Here is a 26661-nt window from a genome sequence, read left to right on the forward strand (position 1 = left end):
TACGGCGTGCCTCATAATCAGAAAGTGGTTTTGGCACGTAAAACTCCATAATATTTTTTTTTAGCTCGATCATGACGTTAAGGCTAGCTGATTCGTCCGTCCGTCCGTCTGTCGCCTGTACACCGAAAACTCCTCCGACGCAACCCCATGCGAATGCCTGGAAAAAAAAGTGAAAGAGGCGTGCGATTGGCTGCGAGCGGGCGCGCAGCAGTTTCTCTACAGCCCCGAAATGGGTAGGCCACGCGTCATCATACGTACTCCTGAGGAGCAGGCAGCTTTCAATCAGCAACGCTGGGAGCAGAACCAGCAACGAGCTCGTCTACGCCATCCCGATGGTGCAGCCTGGGCACAAAAACAGGCTCGTGCGGTCATGTGCAAGCAGCAGCTGTGTACCAAAGATCCGGCAGCCTACCAAGCTGTCATTTAATGAACCGTTGGGATTAATCCAGTTATAAACACCGGGGCCACACGTTTAAGCTTTGCTGGTTAACCATCTGTACGGAGTGCTTGGGCGGTGATCTTCTTCTTTATTTCCTTCATTTTGTTCAGGCTAACATGGAAGAAGCCTGTTCAAGGGCGCTGCTTTATGATGCGGGTAGAAGCACAGTCACATGGTATTCGCCATATTTCGCAGGGTTTATTTATCAGTCGAAAAAAAATTAGTACGCATTTAGTACGTCGCTGAAAATACCGCAGTTGGCTGTCCCTTGGCTGGGCCTACACCAGGACACTTTGATACAAGACACTTTGCGCCAAGACATGTTGATAATTATGATAGTACGTCTCGAGTTAGATAATGAATTACAATTACCTAATTAAATCTCAGTAATGAAAAACATACTGGCAGGTACTCCACTGTACTGGAAACAATATGCACTAGGTTTTCTTCGAGTAACGCATTGCCTTTTTTAAAATCTTGGTGCATGATAGGTAATTGGGGCAACCTGTGTATATTTGACTTCTGCATGCAAGTGACGATGTTTCTATCCCTAATAAATGTTGTAAATTTTTAGAAGTGTTTATTTTATGAGTCGTTAGCTTTGCTTACTGGAAAGAGAAGCAATACTGAGACACATATCGTTCACGTGCATTTCACACGCTTTTGAAAAAAGAGTCTGCCGAAGGGGTCACTAAAGTCTTCAGGTTTTTTTTCAGTCAAAAAAGCACGCAAAGCATTTTGAAGTGAGGTGAACATACAGCAACATATTCATTCTATAGGCATAAGCTATCCATACCTTTAGAAACAATTGTTATTTGGCTACCTCCTTCTCTTTAAATATATAATAAACTTTGTCCTGTGTATATATTTAAATATATTGTGTATGTGCATGGTGTTTACAGTGGAAATTTAAAACAATGTTGAGGTGAGAAAATAGGGATGAGGCAGCCGCCTCTGGTACTTCTAATGCGCTTGTTCTCCTATTGTCAGAATTTGCAGAAATAAAGCAAAGTATGAATTAAAATCCGTGCACGTTTGCGTCAACATTGATGCAGTAGGCTATTAGCCACAATAAAATTTTAGTGGAAAAAGGTTGAGGCAAGTCAAAAGAAACCTGAAATGATGTGGCTGACCAAACTCTGGCAATGACATGTTAGGTGGGTGGGGGGGGGGGGGGGGGGCGTTGAGCACCCCCCCTCCAAAAAAAAAAAGCTTCGAGGGGGCTCGGGCTCTGGAGCCCTCCCGTAGTCAGCACATAGGCTAGTCACATTCAAGACCACTTGCCCAGATTACTGTAGTATACACTGGCTTGAACTTGTGTGCTGTGACATTGAACTATAATCGGCTACCTAGGTTTACACATAGTTAAGATGATTCTCACACAATAACCACGATGACACCACAGGATCACTATGAAGTTACATAACAATGCACAAACATGTAGTAATGTGCAGCAGCTTTTGTTGTCACTGCACCATGGGTAGCAATTTACTTTTTTGGAAGAGTAGATGCAAGTTATACACAGATAATTTCAAAAGTTTCTTTTATCTTAGCTGTGTTGCAAGCTCCAGACTTGGGGCAGCACCTGTTACCTAAGAATACTGTACCTGTTTGCTCTGCCCCTGGGACATTAGCAGAAACTTCCATGCCTTCTTTTCATTGCAAAACATTCTCAAGAAATTCAGCACCACAAAGATGGAAATTTCACTTTTCACAACACGCATGCATCCTCTAAACTGATGCTAATGGCAGGGCCGCGAGGCTGTGAGGCCGCAATGAAGGAAGCTTAATTCACGCATTCATGAACTGCACCTCATTCCCAGTGCTTGCTGTGACATGGCACTGGCTTTGGTAGCGCAGACAGTTTAACGTAGCCGTAGATGTTTGCCATCTCATCAGCAATGGCCGTACATGCCTCTGTATGTTAAGGAAATGCCCACTGCACATATGAGGCTTCAACTTGGCTTGCAAATTCCGCTTTGCCACTATTTTGTTGCTGTCACTGTGGTCAAGTCACTGATCACGTGTTTCAATGAAAAATCAAGGACTTGTTGAAGATCTGCATTTTGCCTGTTAACCTGCTGCATGCCCTGGCTTATGCCGCATTCTAATTAAGTCTTGTTCTGTTACTATGTAATGCCGGGCAGCAGCTTAGTATTTCCAAGCTGTCCTTAACCACTGCGTTGTGTCATGATTGGTTTGTCAACAGTCTTTCTCTTTGACCTTCATATTTCAGGAAGAACGGCAAAGAAAACAAGAAGAAAAAGCTGCTAAAGAAGCAGCTGCAGAGGTCAGTCGCACATAAATTTTTTATTATGCCAACTGTCAAATGCTTGTACAGTACAGTCCACTCTTAACGCTTTAAGTAGGGGTGTCCAAACACGGAGCAGTAGATTTAGATCGAATATTTAATGAAATTAAGAAAAAAAAAAGCAGAATATTGAATCGAATACATATCAGAAAGTTTACCACAAGCTTTCATGCTTCCAAATTTTGTACAAAAATTACTGTGCTGCACATGCTCATGAGGCTAATTGCATTACTCGACAAGAATCTTCCTAGCCATCAGTAACTTGGGTACCTATATATCGAGGTGCATAGTATATGTTTTACTCTTATTAACATGCCTATATTAACATGCCAGCACTGATAACAACCCAGTTCTTATAGAAAGGTCTGGAAAATATTTTTTGTTGATAGAATGTCTGTCAAATAAAATTAAGTGCTTTTTTCCCTCTGAAGCTAGCTGAAGAAATAGTGAAGTTGTCCTAAATACATATGGGGTGTTCAGTTTAATAGTGGTCCATACTGTGCTTAATGGCGATCTTGTATTGGTTAGAAAGTATTGCTTTCCAGTTTTCTTCCAGAATACAGGTGGTTTTTACCATCTTGGTCGCAGTCGGTTTCTGTGTGGTATTGTCAGCTTGTTAAAGCCAATCATCTGCGTGACAGACAAAAGCAGGAAATGCACATCGTGTCACTCGTAATCATGTAAGTTCTCAAATCTGGAGGTCCATGGCAAGTTCATGCGACGTCCTCTTGCCTCCAAGATCAAGCGAGATCATGTGTACAGGTTAGATTGACAGCCGTTGTTAAGCAGCGTTTGGGTTCGCGGTCGACCAGGCGGCAACAACTGCGAGCATGTGTGCCAAGTTCGTCTGTGTGCTCGCATGTGGGTAGAAAGCTCCAAACTGTGCGAACCTGTGTGGGGTGTGTGAATACTGAACTTGTGTATCCAATGTGATCAGCATTCCTTCCAGTGCCTAATTGGCCCAATCTTCACGCATGCATTTTTTTTTTGTGCTTTCCAGACGTGCTGCTTTTGTTGTTCCCCTCTGTTTGCGTAGGACTCAAATATATGACCCTTGACGATTGCCTGTTTCCGAGAGAGCGTGCTGCTCAGTGCGACTAGGCCCATACAGCCTTGCTAACTTTCATACAGCAAACTGATTTGGCCTCCCATTTACAGACATTTTTGCTGTGTTCCTACTTTCTTTTGTCTGTGTGTCTGTCATTTGTTTATTTCATATTTTCATTCCTATTTCCTTGTTTCCCATCTCCTCCTCTTCTGCTCTTTTCATTCCCTCCTACCAAAAGAGCAGGCAGGCGTTGTGCCCCTCTTGGTGGCAGTTGTCAGCTTGCTCCTGCCCTGTTTCCTTTGTGTGCTTGTATGTTTCCATATAATAATAATAATAATAATAATAATAATAATAATAATAATAATAATAATAATAATAATAATAATGTTCGCATAGTGTTATTTGTTTTGATCGGTCTGGTCAGCATGGTTGAACCTTGTACTGACAAAAGATTGTTTTTCATGGAAACACGGTCTGTGTCAAGTCATCGAGCATGGCTGGCTCATTCACTGAAGGTGGCGTTATTCGAAAAATCGAATATCCAGAAATTTATTATTATATATTTCATTTGCAGATCAAATTAATCAAACATTCACTGCTCAATTATTTGAAATTGAATATTTGAGTATTTGCATAGCCCTATTCTTAAGCTTTTTATTATTTTGACCAAGAATGACCTTATTTTGATTTTTCGTTTATTGGCTTACTTTTAAACTTCATTCCATCAAAACCCCTTGTAAAGCTCTTTCAACCAATTTTCTTTGTGCTTTAAGCATGAAAATGTCATTTTACCTCTTCACCTCGCAAAATACATGTACTTGCCATTTCCACAAATGGTACAGTTAGAAAAAAGAAATGAAAAATGCCCTCGTTTCAAAATGAACTATTCTACAAAGTGAAATTCTTCTTGGAAGGAAGTTTTTCTTGCATTCTTAGATGACAGCCCCCCCTTCTGGACACGGAAGAAATAGTCGGCGTCCACGCGGCACCACTGTCGTGCCAAGTCAATCAATGTCTTCGCTTTCTGAATCATCACTTCCAGTAGAAGAAGCGATTAGAGTAGACTATCATCATCCTCTTTGCTCCAAGAACAAAATTCTAATGCATCACTTTCACTCTTTATTATCACTGTCATAGTTGAGCAGCTGCTCTCTTTAGCATGTGTGACTCGTGCGAGCTGTCAGTGGCAGATGTCATCATTCCAAAGCTGCTAAAAGCTGCAAAAATTGCCCAAAATGCTGTCTTTGAGCACTCAAAAGATGCTGCCATCCATGTTGTAAAACAAAGACTGAATCAATGCAGCCTTTGAGGTGCTAGAAAAGTTCTTACCTCCATTTTAGTAAAACAAGCAAGAGTGAAATAACTGTTGATTTCAAATGCTGATACTGCAGCCATCTAGGCAGTAGAAGAAAATCTAGGTGGGCTTGCTGAGTTTGTCCAAATTGCTTTGAAAACGTGACTCGAAAAAATGACTGACTTGATGCACTAGGCATATATCCTTGTGTAAATAGATAACCTGGAGCCTTTCATCACATATCCAAGGTGTTATTGATGGTAAAAAGCTAAATAGGCATCCCGTTTAATTGCAGGCCACACTTCACCTTTTTCTGTATGTCTCTGCATTCATCTTAAAAAGCCTTTATGAATGGAAGAATATTTTTGAACTATAGAAATTTGCTAGAAATGTGCATGATTTGGTATGAGCGGTTTAACTGCAGTCATGGGATAAAGCTGCCATGTAGAAGTCCCCAGTTTGATTTGAAGCTATATCAGACACCAGCTATTAGTGAGCAGTCAATGCAATGTGTAAAATGTGTATGCAGGAGCGACGTAAGGTTCTTGAGGCTGAGCGTCAGGCCAAGCTGCTGGAAATACAAGAGAAGAGGAAGCTGAAGGATGAAAAAGTTCAGCTGCAGCAGCTTGAGAAGGAAAAGCTTCGTCAGAGTCTTTTGAAACAGAAGGAAAGGTGAGAGGCATATTCACATGAAGTGTGATTTGTTTCTCGCCAGAAATTGTTGTGAAGAGCTCTTTTGTGACAGAACATTATTTATGCATTACTTGTCCATGCAAGCTTCTGGTTCAAACATTTGGGTTGTTGAATGTTTAAAAAGCTACCCATCTGGGCTATGGATCTTATTGTATAATGTGTGCCTGCACCCACTTCTACAGTTTTAGCAAAATGTACCAAGAGGCTCTTGTTGTATTTGGCCACCAAAGTTTTAAGGCCAACTGCAGCAAAATTTTGGACTACATAAGAAGACAAAGTTTTACATTTAAAATACGATTAGATGTCTCGTAAGAAGCTAGTGAAACAGACCTTTTTGATACAAAAGCCCCCAAAAATACTGCCATTACTCCTAGCCGGAAATAATGCACAAAACAGGCTATTGCGAACCAGTGCTGCTTTTTGGCATGACTTTGGAGATTAAGCAGCGACCTTGACTGGCTGCAGTGTGCCAAAATATCTCAGAAGCAACGTGCTAGGATTCACGTCATATCCACTAACCAACATATGCACGTGTGGGCTGCTTAGGAGCTTCTTAAGGGGGAATGTGGCTTTCAGTACGAACTTTCTTGTTTCTTGGTGGGTGTTGATGAAAACTGGCACAGAGACTAAGAATGGCTCTATGATACTTTCATAAAAATTTCAGAACCATATCACGAAATCTCCTTGCTAGACAAATTATTTCTTTATTTAACCTTGTGGAAGGACTGGAGGATTTACAAATTGAAGTAAAAAGTTTGTTAAATACTGTATGCACAGCTAAATGTATGCAGAAGGAGACAGCGTTCTCAAAATTATTTTTTTGCAATACTAAAATTTGTAGTTTACGTTTTCTCCAGTGCCACTGCAGTGAGCACACTTGCACTGCAAACAAGGAACCTTAGAAATTTTAAAACATTAGGATAAAAAAAGAATGCTATTTCCCAAAGTACAGTTCAAAGAGCCTTACAAAACAAACGCAATCAAAATGTGTAAAGTAGCCACCAAGATATCTGCTCCACGAGCTGAGCAACATGCTAAAAAAACTGTTGAGAAAACGAGGTTCAAAGTTGTTAATTTAATAGGCACCAGGGTTATAGTCCTTCGTGTCCTTTGCAATGCGGTGTCTTTTGACCCTCTGACCTTTAGCCTGATGAGCTTTTGCAGCCTTCTTTTTCCGCATGGCATCTTTTTCAGCTGCTCTACGGAGTGCATGGTGTCCAGGCTGAAAGGCTGCTAATAAGAAAATTGGGCAATTAGGTGCCATGCAGCATTGCAATGAATCTGCAGTAGTATGTGCAACTCATTTATAACTGCAAAGTGTCTAAACCTACGTTGTGAGATTCTCACACCCGTGCTCTTGGGACAAAGGAATGACAGCACAGTAGTGCAAACAATCACAAGGGCATTTATTGCACCTTTCATAGATCAATGCCTGCTAGCTGAGTTGCTATCCACAAAACATGCTGATGGGTGCGCGGCAAATCGTGGAGGTCCAACTCACTGCGACCAGATAGCGAGCGAATATGTTCGCCCCATGCTGGATCCCAACGCCTGTTCGTTCGCGTGTATGGTCACGCGAACGGTGGCGCGTGATCAAAGCAAACACTTACATTGATTGCCACAGTGCGTGGGATCCACCTATTTATTGTATTCCTTTTCTTTTACAATGATAGCACAATTAGAAAACAGAAAGCGAATACTTTTAGTGGTTTTAATAAGCATTTCAAAGCGCTATCAATTAAACTCAATCTGAAGCAACGTCTGCCAAGCTATCCATCAAGGAGTGAGCATATGCTGTAACACATTCTTTGTAGAAACAAATTTCTATTGTTCATGAGGTGCGACTGGTGCCTAGGCAAGTAGAAGTGAATAGGTGTGCACTGGCAAGCATATATCGAGTTTAGGTTTCACTGTCTATTAGTGTGTCCACACTGCTGCGGCTGCTTCTGAAATGTTCTTTTGTGGAGTCACAGTTTTACTGCAACACCTGTTAAGTGCTTGAAATTGGGTTTGATTTGTCCATCCGTTCATTTGTCCATTTGCTTCATTTCCATTTGTTTATTTGTTGATTTGTCAATTTGCTTTGTCCATTCATTCCATTAAGCTGAAGACGGCTGTTGTCATCGACAGCAGGTAACATTTTTGTCATCATAAGGTCACCTCGTCAACCCCAGCTTCACCATCACCATAGGGCAAAGAAAAAGAAAACTTATCCAAAACTGCCACCAGTGCAATTCAAACCCATGTATCTGGAGTATAGTGCAAATGGGAGTTCGCCACTCTAACCACCATGCTATCGTGCAACAATGTTCGTCAATTACAGCAAGGTTTTGTGCTTCACACCAACTCTTAGACCAGCGGCCTGTGCATGTATTTCAGAGGTCAAATAAGCAGTACTGTTGTGGATGAGGATGATGTTATATGCATCTCATAGAAATTGTTGTTGACAGGATGGTGGTATGTTGATGTGAAATTCCTCATTGTCATGCTTGTGAAAACAGCATCGATAGCACAAAGGAGACATGCATGACAATGTTGATTAGCCTCAAACATGGCACATACCTACTAAAGAGCATGTGCCCAGGATCAGATGGTTGGTGGAAATAAATGAATAAAGCCTTGACAGAATCAGTATCAACAAGTATGCCACAGTGATAACACCACATAGTTTACACGAAGCTCACAGGATTCACAGCTGCCAAGTGCTGCGTACAGCAAATGTACTGGGAAAAAACATTAGCTGAAATCTTGTAGGTGGCACTGCATAATTTTGCTCGTGACATTAATTTCAGGCAGGGCCCTCAAAACGACTCTTGGAGCTCGAAGAGCAAGGAACCTTTAACACAGCAACTTACTCATCCTCAGGATTGATTTCCACAAACAGCTTAAGAGATGGTGTAAGGAAACTTTATATTTAGAGGTCATTTCAAATGCTTAAACATCAGCCAAGTAACTTCGATGTACTACTGAATTATAGAAACAGAAAATATGATTGTTTTATACAAGTTCTTGAAACTTAATGGACTGACCGCAACACAACCTCACCATAGTAACACGAAAAAAAGAAAATAAACATGATTTAGCAAGATTGTCTTAATCAAGCATATTCAAATAGTAAAATGTTGAACCACCTTGAACAAAGGAAAAAAAAAAATATATATATATAATAGGTTTTTGCCCAACAGCTGCGAAGAAACGGCTTCGTAAAGTTGTAGATTTCAACTAAATAAATTGAGGCTCCATAGAGGTGGGAAATCTGAGAGTCAATCTCTCTCTATCCATGCACGTGTTTCGAACTCCACAGCACACATTACTATAAACCATGGAGAAAGGAAGCTGTATGCACTGCAAAGAAAATAAAGCCACAACTTATTTATGTAATTAACTCTTTTCTTTATGTGATATACAACATTTATAATTATTATTTATTTATTAAGTAGCCTTTAAACCTTTTCAAATTCAGTGGAGATTTAGCGCTAAATGCGATAGAAATGTGTTAGGCATTATGTCACAGCTTTTTGAGGTCCCGGATTCATGATTTAAACCATGTTCACCGCATTTCATAGTGTTTTTCAGGAGCTCGCACGGTGGTCCGGAGCAGACCATTGTCTATTGTAATATGTATGTATGTGTGCGTGCGTGCATGTGTGTGTGTGCGCGCGCTTGTGAACAGAGAGAGAGAGAACTTGAGTGATGCTACAAGGTAAACAGAACAACTATTTAACTTCAACGGTTTCAATCAGGGGACTGGTCTTTTTCAGGGTTTACAAAAATGTGTCACTTTGTCACTGATATTGACAGCAGAAAGAGTGCTTGGCCATTCTTTTACACGAGATGCATCAAACTGAAAAGGAACAGTGGTGACAGTGATTGACTTTTTCTAGACACTTTGGCAGCTTTACAGCAGCCTTATCAGCAACGAAGTAGGGCAAGAGGAAGGCAGGTTTACATGCTTGTAAAGCATGGAGGTCGGTGGGAGAGAAAAGTCATAAATCAGAGAAGAGAGAGAGGGATGGGGAGTAGTGGTAGCTAGGCTCCCATTGTAATGAGGCTGGCAGGGAGAAAATAGTCGCTGCGCAGTGCCAGTGCTTGTGACACTATTTTAGCAGGAGAGAGGGCAAGTTGAATAGGCCAGTGGAGAGGGGGAGGCACAATAGAGAAGGAGCCCAGAAGGGAGACAGAGAGGCAGCAACTTGTGGAAAGGAACGTATGTCACAATACACATATACAAAGGCACAGCCTGTTCCAGTTATCTTTATGGTACAGCTAAGGTGCAGGAGAACGAAAAAAAATAGAGGTTATAGGGCAGTTCGGAAGTGAGGAAGTCTTTGGGATTACAGTTTTAGGAAACCAAATTAGGGAGCCTCCATGTAAGTGCTGTTTTTGAATGTTTACTGGACAACTTGACATCATGTCATCTCGCGTGGATTCCTAGCAGGGGCAATAAATAAATCACTCAGAATGCCGACTTGAGTAGCATGGTGAAGGAAACTGTGGATTTGTTAAATTTACCCTCACCCACTGAGGTGCACATGGAAGAAATGGCAAGCGGCAGCCAGTGTCTCAATTTTTGAGTAGAGAACATGTATCCGCCTTCCCCTCTTTCACTGCATATGCTGTAGGCACGTCAGCCACCCCAGATTCTCATTAATTGTTTAGTGTACATTCCAAATTTATGGATGAAAAAATATTCTCCCTGCTCACGTGCATAGGTGTGTTGGAAACCAAATTACAAGAGCACGATGCTTACACGTTAAAGGAGTGACCAGGCAATCGAACATGCCTGAAGAAAAGTAAATATGGGAGACTTTTCCCATGCACACAGTGGTTGTTGAACTGCAGGCAAAAGTCAGTCTATTTACCCTGTATATTCCTTTTTACACACCTCATGTAAAATTTTGTACACAATATTACTGGAAGTAAGATTGTTATTAGATTGTTATTATTATTGTTATTATCAAGATTGTTATTAATTTCATGTACAAAGACCTAATTGGATGCTTCACCTGTGTCTGTTATGTGACGACAAACCTTGCAGTGAGGCTCTCCACACAGTTGACAACCTTTGGGAACATTGTGCTTCTGTATTCTTGCCCTGACGAACAAATGCCTCAATGTTTTTTTTTTTTTTTCTACTACGCGAGGTGGCTGCTGGAAGTTAGTAGCGAGTCAGCTGCTTTGTTTTATGATGTTAAAGTGGCAGTTGAGAATGGCATTGACCTGTAAAGCACCAGTAGTGCATGTGAGGACCAAGTTCGGATCAGTTTGGGTATTGCTTTTGTTCACCATTTCTCCCATTATATGTGGCTTGTGGACTTCTGCCATGCCTGCTCCCTATGTTTAGGCCACTTAGCAAACTCTGATAGCAACAACCAATAACGCAGCCCCTAACCATCCGTTTTTAGAAAAACTTGCATCGTGCTGATGGCTGAAACATTTCCTTGAATCACATTCAACTACTAATGCGTGTTTTGCTCTTCCCATTATTCATAGAGTTATTTTTCTTTTTTCGTATGTGGCTACATCACTATTGGTGGAAATGTTTTCTTTCATCTGGCCTTTATTTCTACAGAGAGAGGGAGCAACGTCTCACTGCCGTCAATGCGGCACAACTGGCTGCAACTGAAGAACTTCAGAAAAAGATCCAGCTAAAGGTAAACAGGATGTTTGCTCATCTGTAAAAATCTAAACCTATAAAACCGTTTTTTGTTACGGTTTAAAGCAGACACTTCTGAAAGAATGTCCTTATCGCTGTGATGCCCTATTAGAAAAATATCCACAGGGCTGCAAAAGACATTCGTTGCCTAAAGGTAAGCTTGATTTAATGAAGTATAACTTTATAACTTATTGCTGGAAAATTTGACAAGTAAAACAGTTTGTTAGATGACACTTGCCATGTATTAGCAGTGCAAATTCTTTTATATTTTTTCATATTACTCCTCTGTCTGACGCATCATCAATGGGCACCTTTAAATAAATATTCAACAGAAATTAGGGTAACATTGAATTTCTCGAAATAATAAATTGTCATGTCATGTATACCGTTTATACTCATGTATAAGTCGTCTTCGTGTATAGCCCGCACCCCCCACTTTCGGACCCCAAAATTTGTAAAAAAAAAAAAAAAAAAGCGCACTAAAAACGCACCTAGTCCCTGTCAAAGATGGGAGGTAATGTATATGCACTCTCCGAACCAGAGGGGATGGGGCGACAACAAACCCACCCCACGTGCATTTACGTATGGTTCTACTGCTGACCGGCGATATGCTCCATGCCTGATCGACTCTGGACCAGAGGCATGAGACTGGAGGCGACGTAAAAACACGCGCTCAATTTAATATTAATAAGATAGAATCAAGCCAGAGACATGATGAAAAAACAGAATAAACAAACTGAAAGCAGCCGGTGCCAAGCTTTGCGGAAGGTGTGCAGGTCACACACAACACACACTCTGAAGTGACGCGTGACGCAAAGCCCACCACATGGGAATTTCCAACACGTGCGAAATAAGCAAAAAATATGTGACACAAGTGAGAAATACACCTGGCAATAAACGCGGCAACACTACACTAACAGAGCATACAAAAATGTACATGCGATGAATAATTAAAGATGGAATGCGATTAAAAAGAAAGAGTCCGGCGGAAAGTTCTGAGAGCAGGTTGGAACACGAGGCTTATCTGTGGCGTGCTCGCCAAGATCCCTATCTGAAGAGCGTCAGGCTGCTGGTACTTCGCTGCCGAAGATCTTGATGGACTTTACCCGTTTTTCGATCTATTGGCGAAGACTTCAGCCTGGGGGGTTTCAGCCTGCTGACCACATCTTCAGCTGTCTCTCTGTGCCCGACCACGCTGCTCCGTCTTCCAAACCACTCTCCCCGGTTGCCGAGGTGGTTTCCTCGTCCCTCGTCGCGCTCCGGCGACCCATGTGACCAACCGGTCTGGCGAGCTCAGGAACAATAGGGAGCTTGCCCCCCTACCACTGTGTAAGCGGCGCCACGGCTGTGGCGACAATAGCGACCTTGTCGAGATGGACGTGGGCGCACACTTTGTGACAGTCCCCCAAAGAGCTACAAAATGGTGCCAGTGAGTTTTTACAGCTCACCGCATACCATTATCATTATCGTTGCATGTCGACCTGACAGACCGAGTGAAGGCTTGGCTGGCCAACTGCCAAATGGTCTTGGTCATGATTCTTCGTGGCTTGACAGGTGTTCTGCAACCACTTGATATTTGCATAAACCGGTCATTCAAAACAGAATTTTGGCGGTGCTATGTCTAGTGAATGGTCGCGGGCAATTACGAAGCATCTTTGACAGGGCAATTGAACATAGCGTCTCTTCAGCAAGTGTGCAGTTAGATTCTGGTTGCGTGGCATTCCATGTCAGTGGACACCATGGCAAAGAGCTCCAGAATAATGGGGATATCAAGCGCCTTGAACGGCACAGAGGATGACCAGCTTTGGGAGTGCGTTCATGAGCTGAGCTCGTCTGAGAGTGGTTAGCTTGAAAGCGGCGATAAATCGTGAAATAAAATGTTGATATCTGTCACAGCACTTAAATTATCTGATTCAGTAGTCACAATGGCACTACAGTGTGTAAATGTGTAGCTATAGGCCTGATTCGTGTATAACCCGCACCTGAGAAAATTTGACAAGAAAAGGTGTGGCTTATGCACGAGTATATACGGTACAAAGCGAGCTTCTTAGCAAATGTGGTTGTATGCATGCTAACTTGAGCAGCGTTATTAGTGAGGTGAAATATCTTCAACATTGAGGCGAATCATGGCAATACTAAGAGGTGCGGAATGTCTATATTGTTACACATGTGTGGTGTTTGATTGTTTGAACGAGGCGCATGGACATGATCACTCGAGAAAAGAGGAGGAAGAACGACCTGGACTCGCGCTGTGAATCTAACCAGTCGGCGCTGCAGTCGCTGTTGTAAATATAACCTGTAAATAGTTGCTCATCTTACTGACTCGTCCTTTGCGTAACATTGTGGTGGAGGTGGATTGTTCCCTGTCCTTGCCATGGAGTTCCGAAGCGGCCGCACCGTCGTCTTCTCATTCATGGCTTCCGATGGAACCACCCTGTCGCCACCTACACCTGCGGCGCCAACCACAACGTACGTTACGGTTCCTAGTCTCCGTGATCCTGGGACATTCTCTGCCCAAAATGACGTTGACGTCGACGACTGGCTCAGCAAGTATGAGCTTGTTAGCCAAAGCCACCATCGGGACCCTACCATCATGCTTGCCAATGTGATTTTTTATCTTGACAAGACACCGAGTGTCCGGTTTTGCACCCGTGAGATCGAGCTTTCCAGCTGGGACATTTTCAAAGAGGAGCTTCGCGACCTATGTGGCAACCCGTCAAGTCGCCAACAGGCAGCGCGAAAAGAGCTTGCCACTCGCGTCCAGTCATCGACCGAATCGTGTGTCTCCTACATACAGGAAGTGCTCGCGCTTTGCCAGAAAGTCGACGAGCACATGACCGAGGTTGACAAGGTGGGCCATATCCTAAAAGGCATTGTGGACGACACCTTCAATTTGCTCATCTATAACAACGTTTCTACTATCGATGTCATCGTCAAAGAATGCCACCGCTTCGAGGTAGCCAAAAGCTGCCGCGTCGTCCCACACTTTTCCCAGCTCCCAATCACCCCTGCCACGTCCTCTTGCTCCGCTCTTACCGCCACACGACCATTTCAAGAGAATGTCACACGTATCGTTCGCCGTGAGATTGAAGCGGCGAGTCCAACCTCCCTTCATCCACGAACCCCTGACGGTACCTTTGACTAAGCGGCTCCCACTATTTACGTTATTCAAGCAGTTGTGCGGAAAGAAATTGCAAACCTTGGCACCCCTACTGCCTGCTCTGTCTCCCGACCTGAATCTGCACCCATTCCCATGTCCACAACCTGTAATGACCAGTATTTCGCTCCCAGGCCACGCAATCCTGCTGAATGGCGAACCCCAGACGACAAACTGATCTGCTTCTGCTGCCACCACGTTGGTCATGTATCCCGCCACTGCCCCACCACCTGGATGCCATCGTACTGGAGCTCATTCCCTGCTCCTCGCCCATACGCCGACGCTCGCCGTTATTCACCTCGCCGTCTGTACCCTACTTCCGATGCCCCTGACAGCCGCTCCTCCGTGCGATCGCCGTCGCCTCAACGCCGTCACTCCCCATCCTCTTCCTCGCCAAACCGACGGATGGAAAAGTAGGCCATGCAGCTCTTGGAGGTAGTGCTGCATCATGTTCGTCCTGTCCAAATCCTCCATTGACACTACTCACCAACACGAACCTAATTGAAGTAGACGTAGATGGTGTTCCGTTGATGGCATTAATTGATACTGGAGCCCAAGTGTCCATAATGAGCACTAACCTATGTCGTCCCCTCAAAAAAGTTCTTACGCCTACCATCACTCGAGCCGTACGCGTCGCCAATGGCGCCAATGTTGCCATCAGGGGTATGTGCACTGCTCGCATAGGAATTGCTGGCCGCGAAGTTCCAGTCCTATTCACCGTGCTGACCAGTTGCCCTCATGACGTAATCTTCGTGCTCGACTTTTTGACGACGCATTCTGCCCTCATCGACTATGTCAACAGTGCAACAGGACGCTGTGCCACGAGCTTCCTCTTCTTTCAGACATTCGCCCCTAACCGCCGAACACCCTCTGTGCTACAGCGTTTGTTCACTTACCTCCAAAAGCCCTAACCTTCATCGAATTGGCCTCAACGGCAACCGTGCCTGATGGCGACTATGTTGTCGCACCTATTCGTGTTGTCCTCCTGTCGCGCGACATCTCTGTGCCACACTCTGTCATAACCCTCTCCACTGGTCGTATGTGCTTTCCTGTTATTAATTTTGGCTTGACGAAGCAAGTGTTACCTGAAAGCATAGCGGTGGCCATGCTCCGGTCAGTGACAGACGACCACGTCACTGCTTTTGCAGCCGACGCGTCTCCAGATCCTCCTGATTACCCGCAGGATGCCTTGAACCTCGACAGCCCATTACGTCCCATGGTCGCTCCGGACCTCCCACCTGACCAAGCAGCCGCCCTATATCGCCTTTTGCTTTCCTACTATGATATATTTGACACTGACAATCGACCACTTGGTCAGACGTCCCTTGTTAAGCATCGAATAAACACTGGTGATGCTGTTCCCATTCACCGCCGACCGTATCGCGTGTCCACGGCAGAGTGGCAAGTTATTCAGCAGGAAGTAAACAAGATGCTCGCCAGAGGCATTGTTGAGCCCTCGTCAAGTCCTCGGGCGTCGTCGGTCGTGCTCATCAAAAAGAAAGATGGCATTTGGCGTTTCTGCGTCGATTACCGCTACCTAAACCAAACTACTAAAAAGGACATTTACCCTTTACCACAAATTGACGACGCTCTTGATTGTCTTCATGGTGCCAAATTTTTTTCCTCCATCGACCTTTGATCTGGTTACTGGCAGATTTCCGTCGATGAGCGAGACCAAGAAAAGACCGTTTTTGTCACTCCAGCTGGCCTCTACCAATTCAAGGTTATGCCGTTCGGTTTATGCAATGCCCCCACGACGTTTGAACGGATGATCGACTCTTTGCTTCGAGGTTTCAAATAGTCAACTTGCCTTTGTTACCTCAACGACGTCCTTGTGTTCTCTCCTACATTTGAGACTCACCTTGAGCGCATCGCAGCTATCCTTGACGTTTTCTGCAAGGCTGGGCTCAAATTAAACTCATCGAAGTGCCACTTCCGGCGCAGACAGATTACAGTGCTAGGCAATCTCGTCGATGCTTCCGGAGTACAACCTGACCCGGAGGAGGTTCGAGCAATAACGGCTTTTCCTGTACCTCAGTCTGTCAAAGACGTCCGGAGTTTTGTGGGGCTCTGTTTTTATTTCCGACTGTTCGTGAAAGATTTCGCAGCAATCGCTCGACCACTCACTGAACTTCTGAAGAAAGACGTGCCTTTTACGTAAAGTTCCCCTCAGGCTGCCACATTTGCACGTCTTATCACGATTCTCTCCAATCCACTGTCTGGCCCACTTTGACCCGTCTGCACCTACAGAAGTCCGAACTGATGCCAGTGGTTATAGGATCGAGGCCGTCTTATCGCAACGCCAACACGGACACGACCGCATTATAGCCTACACTAGCCAGCTCCTGACAACTGCAGAGAGCAACTATTCGATTGCGATGACAGGGTCGGTAGTAAGCCCACTTGTGTGCCTGCTTTAGGGACAGTTATCGAGTCCCCGAACATCGCCTGCAGCTTTGTTGAGTGCAGTGGCAGTGACGGTGAGATGTTGCACTTGATTGGCGGGCTCGAGAATGTGATCTTTGGCACAGGGAACTACCGTACCAAGCAATTCCACATCAATGATTATTTCAAGTAGTCCTACTACACAGAAAATAATTGTAACATGCTCGTGTCACACAGTTTTGCCTTTATTTTTTTTAGTTCCTTCTTCTTTTTGTGTAATTAGAGAATTCACCTAATTTGAAAAATTTTAGTCTGGCAGATGTTGAATTAATGAGGTTTTACTGCAGTGTGCCTATCTTTTATATAATGTTTTTCATTTTGTGCAGAAATGCCTTCCTTTTCTCTAATATTTTTAAGGGCAATGGCACCCAGATACTGCACTAGGAGCCATTTAGTAGAGTGCTAACAGTTTACAACTTGTCATGATAATAAATTGGAGCTACTAATATGTAACAAAAGAATTCAATGACTTCAATGAAGTTGCTGTAAGGGGAACCCTTGAGAGCATGATAAATTGTGATGTTTCTTCCCTCAATATTCTGCTCAATATACTCTTCATAGTAAGCTTGCAAGTGTTGTGAACTTGAAATGCATACTTTTTGTCTATTTAAACAGCAAGAAGAAAGTGCTCGCAGACATGAAGAAAACATTGAGCAGATCAGACAGAAAGCTTTCGAGCTCAGTGTTCGCAAATGCTCTTCGAACAATGATGATGCTCCCCATCATCAGCCTTATGACACAAAGAAGATTTGTTCTCTCTGTAATGTGCTGGTAAGTGTATTGCTCAATCAAATCAATGAATTGATGCATTGTTCATGTGCTCAATCAGGTTAAGTGAGGTTCAGGTGCTGTTTGTTGATTAAGGCGGAGCAATTTAATTTGATGTGATTTCCTATGAGTGAGGCATTTGGGTGATTGGCAATGAGTTGGAGGATGCGCAGTCAATAGTGCCTCATGAAATACTCGCTAATCAGACATCTCACATCTCCTGCTTGAAAATGAATGGGGCTGAAGACAACATGCCTCTGCTCAAGCGTGCAGTCTGCATGCTTCTTCAAAGTTTCTTTGCGTTGTCCAAGAATTTAAAGTTTTTCCTCTTCTTAGCGTCAGATTAGACTCCTAAAACATGTTATTCAGTACTTTAAGAAAAATTCAGTAAGCAGGCTTTTCCACCCATCTGACATGCCCTAACCAAGATGTTCAACCTCTCACTAGTACACTGTTACTAGTGGGAGCTTGACCTAGTAGCCAGTTGCAGCAGCTCCCACTAGTGCTACTAGCAAGAGCTTGTCCATCTTGGTTACTGCACGTCAGATGCATCAGAAAGCCTGCTTACTGCATTTCACATGGAGACACGTTTTGATGGCTTGGTGGTGCAAGAAACAAAGGGCAGCAGGTATGGTGGCACCAGAGAGCACTGGCATTCTGCTTAGGTCAGGTGAGATGTGTGGTGAAACACACTTGCTGATTTTTCATATTGCCTGTTCAATGTGATTGCGTAGGGGAGGTACAGAGTGACTGGATTCTGTTGGATGTTTTATATATAGGGCTTACCTGTGCATTAGTTGCAGTGTGTGCCTGGGGTGGGGACAACACAATTTGTCTCCAGAAATTGTCTCGGGTGCACCGCTAATTCATCTCTGCATTGAACTTTCAATGTCACAAATAGGAATGATGTCAGATGATTTTTGCATCGCATGAAACTGTACTGTAAATGAGAGGCTCTTTGACTTTGTGAATATATTGGATTCGAGCATTTAACCCTTTCGCTGTCGGACGTTTCTGGCCGTGACGCACCCCCAGTGTCGGCTTGGTTTCAGGGAACGAGCATAACAGGGAATGAACATAGCAATTTATTTTTGATTATGATCGGTATACAAATAACATAGTCAATGCAATATGCACATTTCAGTGTTCTGCAGCTGTTGTTAGTAAACATCATCATCATCATCAGCCTGACTATAAAATCCGTTCAACATCCGAATCTGACAATGCGGAACCCTCTTCCTCTCATGCGACTTTGTCCGAGTCCGAATCCGAGCTCAGCTCGTATTCTGAATCGGAATTCAGCCACCGCTCCCATGAGCAGACGAAGGTCCCGCGCGCCGAGCCATCCGAAAGTAACCGCGCGCAGGGAGGATGCGCTTTCAGTCGCCCGCGCAACGGAGAGATATGTGACGTTGCGTGATCAAGAAGACAGAGGCAGATGGAAAAAGGCTAAACAAAGTTCGAAGGGCTTTACGTTTACTGCTGCAAGTCGGAAGCGAGGGTGCGGCGAGAGAGCAAAAGCAGCAATCGAGTCACCCTTCTTGGAGAGGCAACGGCACGTGCACCTGAACTTGACGCGCCGTAGCAGGCACACCAACAGAAGAAAAATAAAAACCTTCAAACCAGCGGAGATTACAGAACAACCCTTGAACCCATAACCACACGTGCGCGACGCATGATCCAGCGAACGCGGAGCCACCGCGCCACCGCGCCACTGAGCAAGGAGAAAGTGGGGAGTGGCAGTCGCACCGTACTCTTCAATACATGGACTAACACAGGTCGGAGCGAATATACGAACTTGTAGAAAGAGTCAACAGATGGCATGGCCAATCCAGGAGCGCCTGCTTTGCGCTCAGGCGCGAAATTTTGAACACACGATAGAGAACGTACCGGTACGTCAGTGACACCGTGGGGGGGAAGCGCGATGACGTACCGGTACGTCGGTGACAGCGAAAGGGTTAATAACTGCCACAATTCAGCAGCATGATTGTGATTCTTATGTTCTAATATATTTAGTAGTTACTGGTCTTGGCAATGTTGATTTGTTTGGGAAATTTACTTTGCAGATTGGATCAGAGGTGTATCTGCTCAGCCACCTGAGGGGCAAGAAACATCAGGAAGCAATTCACGAAAAGTATCAGGAAGTGGCTCCTTCTACTGAAAAACTGGTGAGTTTGCGAACTGAACTAATGCAAACGTTCATTAACACAGCATGTGTGCTTGAGAGCAATTGCTATTATTAATATTTTGGGGTGTCATGTACACCTCATGGCGCTGTGCTGCTCGAGGTCTTGGGATCAAATTCCGGCGGCAGCAGTCGCATTTTTATGGGGGCGAATTGCAACAATGCCCATGTTTTATGCATTGTGTGCACGTTGAAAAAACGTCAAAATGAAACCGAAGTCGCCCCCTCTATGACGTGCCTCAGAATCAGATTGTGGTTTTGGCATGTAAAACCCCAGACATAATATTTTTGTTTCTATGCACACTTCTTCCACTGTGCAAGGTGCCTATCATGTGAACCATTTCCAAAACATGCACGTAGTGCATGTTTGCTTGACACAATACTTGCAACACTTATATCTAATTAGAGATAGAAAAAGGAATTCTAGAAAGAAATTCAATTAAACAAAACGAAGTTACTGTGTTAATGGGAACATACTTACTAATACATAAGAAGAAAAACATTAACGTATTGAAGAACTTGAATGATTTCCCAGCCCCCTTGGAGTTCCAATTGAGTATATTTTGCTGTGCAGTCATGATGCCACGTTTCTGAAGATATGAGAAAATTGGTAGACTTTTTGTCATTTCCTTGTATATATAAAAGGTTAAAGACCAAGGGTGCGATCGGAGATGGTTGTTCGGCGCATTCGTTCGGTTACCGGCGCGCGCGATTGGCCTACTCCGCGCTGACGTCGCCAGCCGCGGGGCGCCGCCCCGTTTTTGGTGACGTCCAAATGACGACACGCTCCTGTCAATCATCCACCCACCGAGCATTTCGTCCGAACGCGACGGGAGTTGAGAAGTTTGGAGCAATCATACGGCTTCGCATGGCGCGTCTGGTGGATTGGATTGGATCCAACAGGCGGCATTTTCGGCTGCGGAATGGCACGTTTGGATCCAATCCATAGTTAAATTCTAGAAAATGGCGCTTTCGTTGGAAACTTAGGTTGTTGCGCTGGCGTTTCTAGAGGAAGGAGGAGAGGGGGTGGCGGTGCGAAACGCGTTTGAAGAAATGGCAGAAAGTGAATTCCGGTGTCGTTTTTGTTTCTCGAAACAAATAATTCGTTGGTTGTACAGAGAAATCGACAACATCATCGGTGCCAGCGAGCCACTGGGATGTTGTCGCTGCCTCTTAAAAAGTGCGCCACTCTTCCCGTCGTTTTTTTTTTTCTTTTTCCTTCTCGCTGTGCGCGACACCACCTAGGGACGACGCAAAGGACCTAATAGTTATAAATTGCTGTAGTCACATGTACTACTATTTGAAAATGTGTTTGGGCTTGAGAAGAAAAAATACAGTTTTTTAGATAAAGATTTCATTCAATTGAAGACGAGAAAAATTTGGCTTTGTAGTATACTGTTTGCAAGCAGACGACAAACGACGGAGGTAAACTTCCGGGGAGGTCACCACTTCCTGATTGGCTGCTCTCTCCGCCCCGCTGTCACAAATTTTGCATACTGCAACTTTGTGACGTTGCAGCAACTGAACAGAACTCGTATCGAACAAAATATCTCCGATCGCGCCCCAGTTGGTCAAAACTTCCTTGGTTGCCTCTGCCACAGTATCCCTCATGTAGCCCCTATGCTCCTTTGCAATACTATATCTCATCATTCATTTACTTGCTTTTCACATTATGTTTGTGTGTGCAAATGTTTATTGATGTTAAATGGAAATGTAAAAAAAGGCCTTTCTTTCTTTTCTAGGAATCGTACAACTTGAAGCACATTGTCGATGCCCCAGCTGACCAACTCGATCCCAGCATAGCCTTGGACAGAGAACGGCAGAAAGCTCACCGGAAGCGCTGCAAGAAGCTGAGGCACAAGATGACCAGCAGGTTAGCCATGTTTCCTATGCATTACAATATCTGTACTCTAAATTCTGCAGTACTAGTAGCTGTGTCGGTTTCTTTCAGTCATCAACATGTCTGGAATCCATAGATGGTTGTGCCACAACACTGTTTACTTTATGCAGCCTCCATAATTGCTTTGAATACCTGCACAGAGGTTGTCTAAATGTTTCTTCACTACCTGTAACTATTAGTACTAATAGCAACAATAAATGATTCTGGCATATTACAGTTAACCTAAACATTGCCTTTACCAAAGGACTGGCTTCTGTGTTCAACATTGTACACAGTAACATTACAGCAAAAGTTATTCTGTAGGGTGCCAGTAAACAACTCAGTGGCAATGGGAGTGAAGAACATGATTTTAACAGGCAAGCATGCACCCTCTTTTGGAAGTAATGTGACTCCATCAAAATAAAAGGGTATGCTCATTTTAAAGAAACATGTTCAACAGTGTGATTTGCTGAAAAAAAAAAAGAAAGGAAGCTATGAAATAGGTTTCGTATTGTTGTGTATAGTACGCTTGTCTTATTCTTGCATGGATTCTCGATTTTGTCTAAATGCAGTCAAGTTAAAGGAAGACTCTAATAAACTAATGTTCAGTGATTGGAGGTTGACTTCATTTTGACATTGCAGGGTCAACAGGGACATTAATCTGTCTACACTGTATAGTACCGTATTTACTCAAATCTAGGCCGACTCCCATTCTAAGCCGACCCCCCGCCCCCCTCCCCCCCAAAGTCCGAAGCCAGAAAAAAAAAAAAAAAAAGCTTACCTCGAATGTAGACCGAATGAAAAAACTCCCGTTTCATTGACAGAAAACCCAGCATTTTTATTGCATAAGCGCACACTCCATAGGCACGTACGTATAAAGTTTATTCGTCGTCGTCGTCATCATCAAAGTTGCTGTCCTCTTTGTTGCTGAGTTACATCCCAGAGGGCATCATCCTCGCTTCCATCCATCACGTTTAAAATACAACACTTTTTGAAAGCTCTACTGTTTGTTTCATCTGGAATTTTCCACACCGCGGCGATCCAGTTTGGGGCCGAGTGAAACACGCTTGAGGCGTGCTTCATGCCCGGTTAGGGTGAGCTGATGTTCCTCCGATGTAAGCCAGTCGGTATAGTGCTTGCGAAGCCTATCTTTAAGGGGCTTATTAATGGCGACGTCAAGCGGTTGGAGTTAGCTAGTCATGCCACCAGGGATTATGGCAATGTCTGTCCCAGCACGTGGTCTTCACGCTGTCAGTCAGATGGCCGCAGTAGGAATCGAGGACTAGAAGTGACTGCTTGCACAACGCGGCCTTTGGACGGCATTCCCAAACCGTTTTCACCCAGTCCTCCGTCAAGCTGCTGGACATCCAACCTTTGTCGTGAACGCGCACAACAACATTCTGGGGAACTTTTCGCCCGCTGGTATAGTCTTGCACTTGAATAATATGTATGGAGGGAGTTTTCGTCCATCGGCGGTGCAGCACAACATTACTGCCGTTCGCTGCTTTTCATAACCCGCCGTCCTAAATTTGACTTCCTTCGCACCCTTTTTGTTCACGGTGTGTGCCATTGGCATGTCAAAGAACACCGGGGTCTGGTCAGCGTTTGCAATTTGCCCCAGTAGGTAGCCCTTTTCCCGCCGTTTGTCCATCGCGTAGCACTGAAACTTGACAAGCTTCCCCTCGAAGTCGGCGGGCAGCTTCTGACACATGGAGGTCTGTCGTCTCAGGCCGAACCTGAACTGTTTCATCAAACGCGTTGCCCAGCCCCTGCTTGCTTTAAAATTGGCTCGTGCGACACCATTTACGTTAGCAACTTCCCTGGCTTTCGCCTGGATAATCTCTGTTGTCACGGGCATTCCCGCTTCCCTTTGTTTTGTGATAAAATCAGCAACTTCTTCCACCTCATGGTGTCGGCCCGTTTTTGGTCCGGTGAACGCCAAGTGGGTTGCTGCACAGCTGAACAGTTTGGTCCGTTGTTTGTGCCATCGTCGCACATTCTTTTCGTGCACGCTGAACTTGTGTGCTTGCATGTTCTAAGTTTTCTCCACGTGCAAAACAACCTTTCGCTTAAAGGCTGCACTGTAGTGGCACTGCTTGGTTGGTGCCATCGCTTCTCAAGCACAAGTGGCGCAGGCATTTTGCGAGCACGTGGTTAAGGCGCGACACTTCCAAAACTCAACCAACACGACTGCACTGAACAATCGCTTTCAGAAAACTGCTAACTCCGTGCCTGCGGCATGCGGGAGGAAGAGAGAAGGGGGTGTCAAAGTGCATGGCAATCGCCGGCGCTGTAATCACGTGACACTATCCACCCTTGCCGGCTAAATTCCCTATATAAGAAAAGTACCACCACCTACTCTCTTCTCCGCCGTCTTCTCCCCTCGCCTGCACACGGCAGCCTGAGATCGGTGCATGGTGAGGCGTCTTGCCGCTAGCGCGGCCGAGCCTTTAGCTGTCAAACCATGGTACTTGAATCTAAGCCGACCCCCCCACTTTTGCACATTGTTTTCTTGAAAAAAACATCGGCCTAGATTTGAGTAAATACAGTAGTTACATAAGCTAATGCCAAAGATGCAAAGATGAGTAATATGTGTGGCATTGTTCTAAGGCAATTTACTTTGCTCCTTTACTACTAACCTAGTTCTTTCTGTTTATGGAGAACCATTCTTCTAGCCAGTCGGTTTTGGCTAGCTTTAGAGATTATGAACATATTAGCAAGATCTGTAATATATTTCTTATTGCACGATGAAATGTGTTGATTACATGTTGCAGGGGGAAGTTGTATGAGAAGGCCTTTGGAGAAAAGCCGAAGGTCATGGAACCGAAGAGCAAATTTAGGTAAGACGGCTAACTTATGTAGAACATGTGGCTCCATAAAATGGGCTGGGAGGAGGCTTAGGTTGGTGTGACTACACTGTGCAGGCCTGAGTTATTCTGACCACTTGTCCCTTATCAATGTAAAACATGACTTCTGGGAACACTTATCATTTTTGCGTGACTTAGTGTGCTGCTTGGAAGCTCACTCCAGTGACTCAATCTCATCACAGTGCACTGAAGAGCTCGTGCAGTAGGAACATGGTGCTGATAAATAGTGTGCCATTCCTTCCGTTGCATCTGCTTTCCACTGCTGTAGGCAGTTTACATGCACTGTGTCATTCCTGAAAGTGACTGAGAATGCACGTGGAATGTTGACCAGGTGCACAATTAGCTGGTCCGTAGCAAAGGCTGCCTGTGCACTCTGATTTCAATGTGGATTGTCTTCTAATACTGGTCAATAAAACGTGCAGTCAGGGCCACCTTATTGCATTGTCAAGTTTCAGTGCAGGTGGTTGTGTGTTGTGTTGTGGAAAGCGTTCCACTGTTTTTTTGTGGTAAGTGCATGACCTAAAGACTGTGTAATCTTGCTTGGATACAAATTACTAACATTTGTCTTGAAGGTCCACTTTATTACATTTTTACGTTATATAATATGTTCATTTTCATATCTGTCAGGAGAATTTCAGCCAGGAGACATCTTCAGAAGATGTTTCATCTAGGTTATTCAAGAAAGCGTTGTATTAAATTAGTGCATGATTTCATTCTTATGATCCCTTCCAGAGGAAGCCAATGGACAGTGAAATCTAGTCTCATTTTCCTTTTCTTTATTGTTTCTACATTTCATTTAAAGAAGCAGTTTAGTTTTTCTACACTTTCCTTGGCTTCAGTGTCTGGTAACTCCACGTTGTTTTAACCAGACTTGTACATATCTTGTGGGGATGGAGGTATGACTCGGCGCCTTTGCACAGGCATTCACCTTTTCTGTCATCCCTACGCCTAACCCTTTCTACTCGTGATGGTTGTCGGCGGTGGTGCCTCGCCAGCGATGGTTTGCGGTGGGGGCGCTCGCATCGCGGCGGAGTCGCTGACGGCTTCATGCAGCATAGAGCGAGTCTTGTCCCTGGGAACAGCACTGGGGTACATGCTTTCCTCTCGTTTGTTGGCCCCTTTGTGTCTCAAATTTGAGCTCGCTTATGGTGCCTTTGGCTGTACGGCGAGCGCGTACTTTGTGTTGATCCTCTCCGGATGCTAAGCAGAAGAGCAGTGCCTAGCACCCGTGCGTGGTTGAATTGCTCAAAGCTGCACTTATCGGAAGCCCAAGCTGAAGGAGACTGCTTGAACTATTGAGAGTTGGCCCATTGGTTATTGCGATAGCAAGCAGCATAGCCGCGAGGACTTCTCCTAGCGGCGTGTCGCAGGAGCCTTTGCTCTTGCAGCAATGTGCTATAGGTGCTCCTATCTCTATTTCTGCCCTTGGTGCGAGAGCCCTTTGAATCCCATAAACCCCGGGGACTGGGCATTTGTTCAGTGTTGTGTTTCTTCGAAGACAATAAATGGTTTCCACCAACTCAGGGCAATACTATTTCTCTTGCGTGCGTAGTTTTCGGTAGTCCCTTTGAAACCTGAGTGTGCTGCTGCATGCTAGGCGATGATGACGCAGCCCTGTGGCTTGATAAGCTCGAACCCATGGTGGCTGGTACTCCTGTGAGGCCCTAGGACCCCCACAATCTTCAGTACTCTACTCAAGTTAATCAATCTTGTAATACCATTCAGGGTATTACTACAGGGTACTTCGAGGTACTCAAAAATTTTCCTGTAGCAGCCAGGTGGCTGCTACAGGCAACTTTTTAGTACCTCGAAGTACACAGGCAAATTGCTTAAACACAAGCATGCTGGAAGCTGCGTATACACAAACTTGTTTCACTAAATGGTTAGGTCCCCCTACCTTGTTTGCTCAGATTTGTTTC

At 44.4% G+C, this 26661-nt stretch overlaps 1 protein-coding gene across 6 annotated transcripts in view; it reads left to right on the forward strand.

The window, feature by feature from the left end:
* The window catches only part of ssp3 (short spindle 3), a 259626-nt gene that overhangs the window by 59502 nt on the left and 173463 nt on the right, over positions 1-26661 (forward strand). For all 6 annotated transcript variants that reach the window (XM_055076977.2, XM_055076978.1, XM_055076979.1 and 3 more), the window contains 7 exons: positions 2676-2729; positions 5622-5764; positions 11358-11439; positions 17659-17814; positions 19878-19979; positions 21739-21869; positions 24650-24715. In XM_055076977.2, the coding sequence (XP_054932952.1) occupies positions 2676-2729; positions 5622-5764; positions 11358-11439; positions 17659-17814; positions 19878-19979; positions 21739-21869; positions 24650-24715 (734 nt within the window). The remainder of the gene's footprint in view (positions 1-2675; positions 2730-5621; positions 5765-11357; positions 11440-17658; positions 17815-19877; positions 19980-21738; positions 21870-24649; positions 24716-26661) is intronic.

This window comes from Dermacentor andersoni, chromosome 2 (assembly GCF_023375885.2).
Source record: "Dermacentor andersoni chromosome 2, qqDerAnde1_hic_scaffold, whole genome shotgun sequence".
NCBI lineage: Eukaryota > Metazoa > Arthropoda > Arachnida > Ixodida > Ixodidae > Dermacentor > Dermacentor andersoni.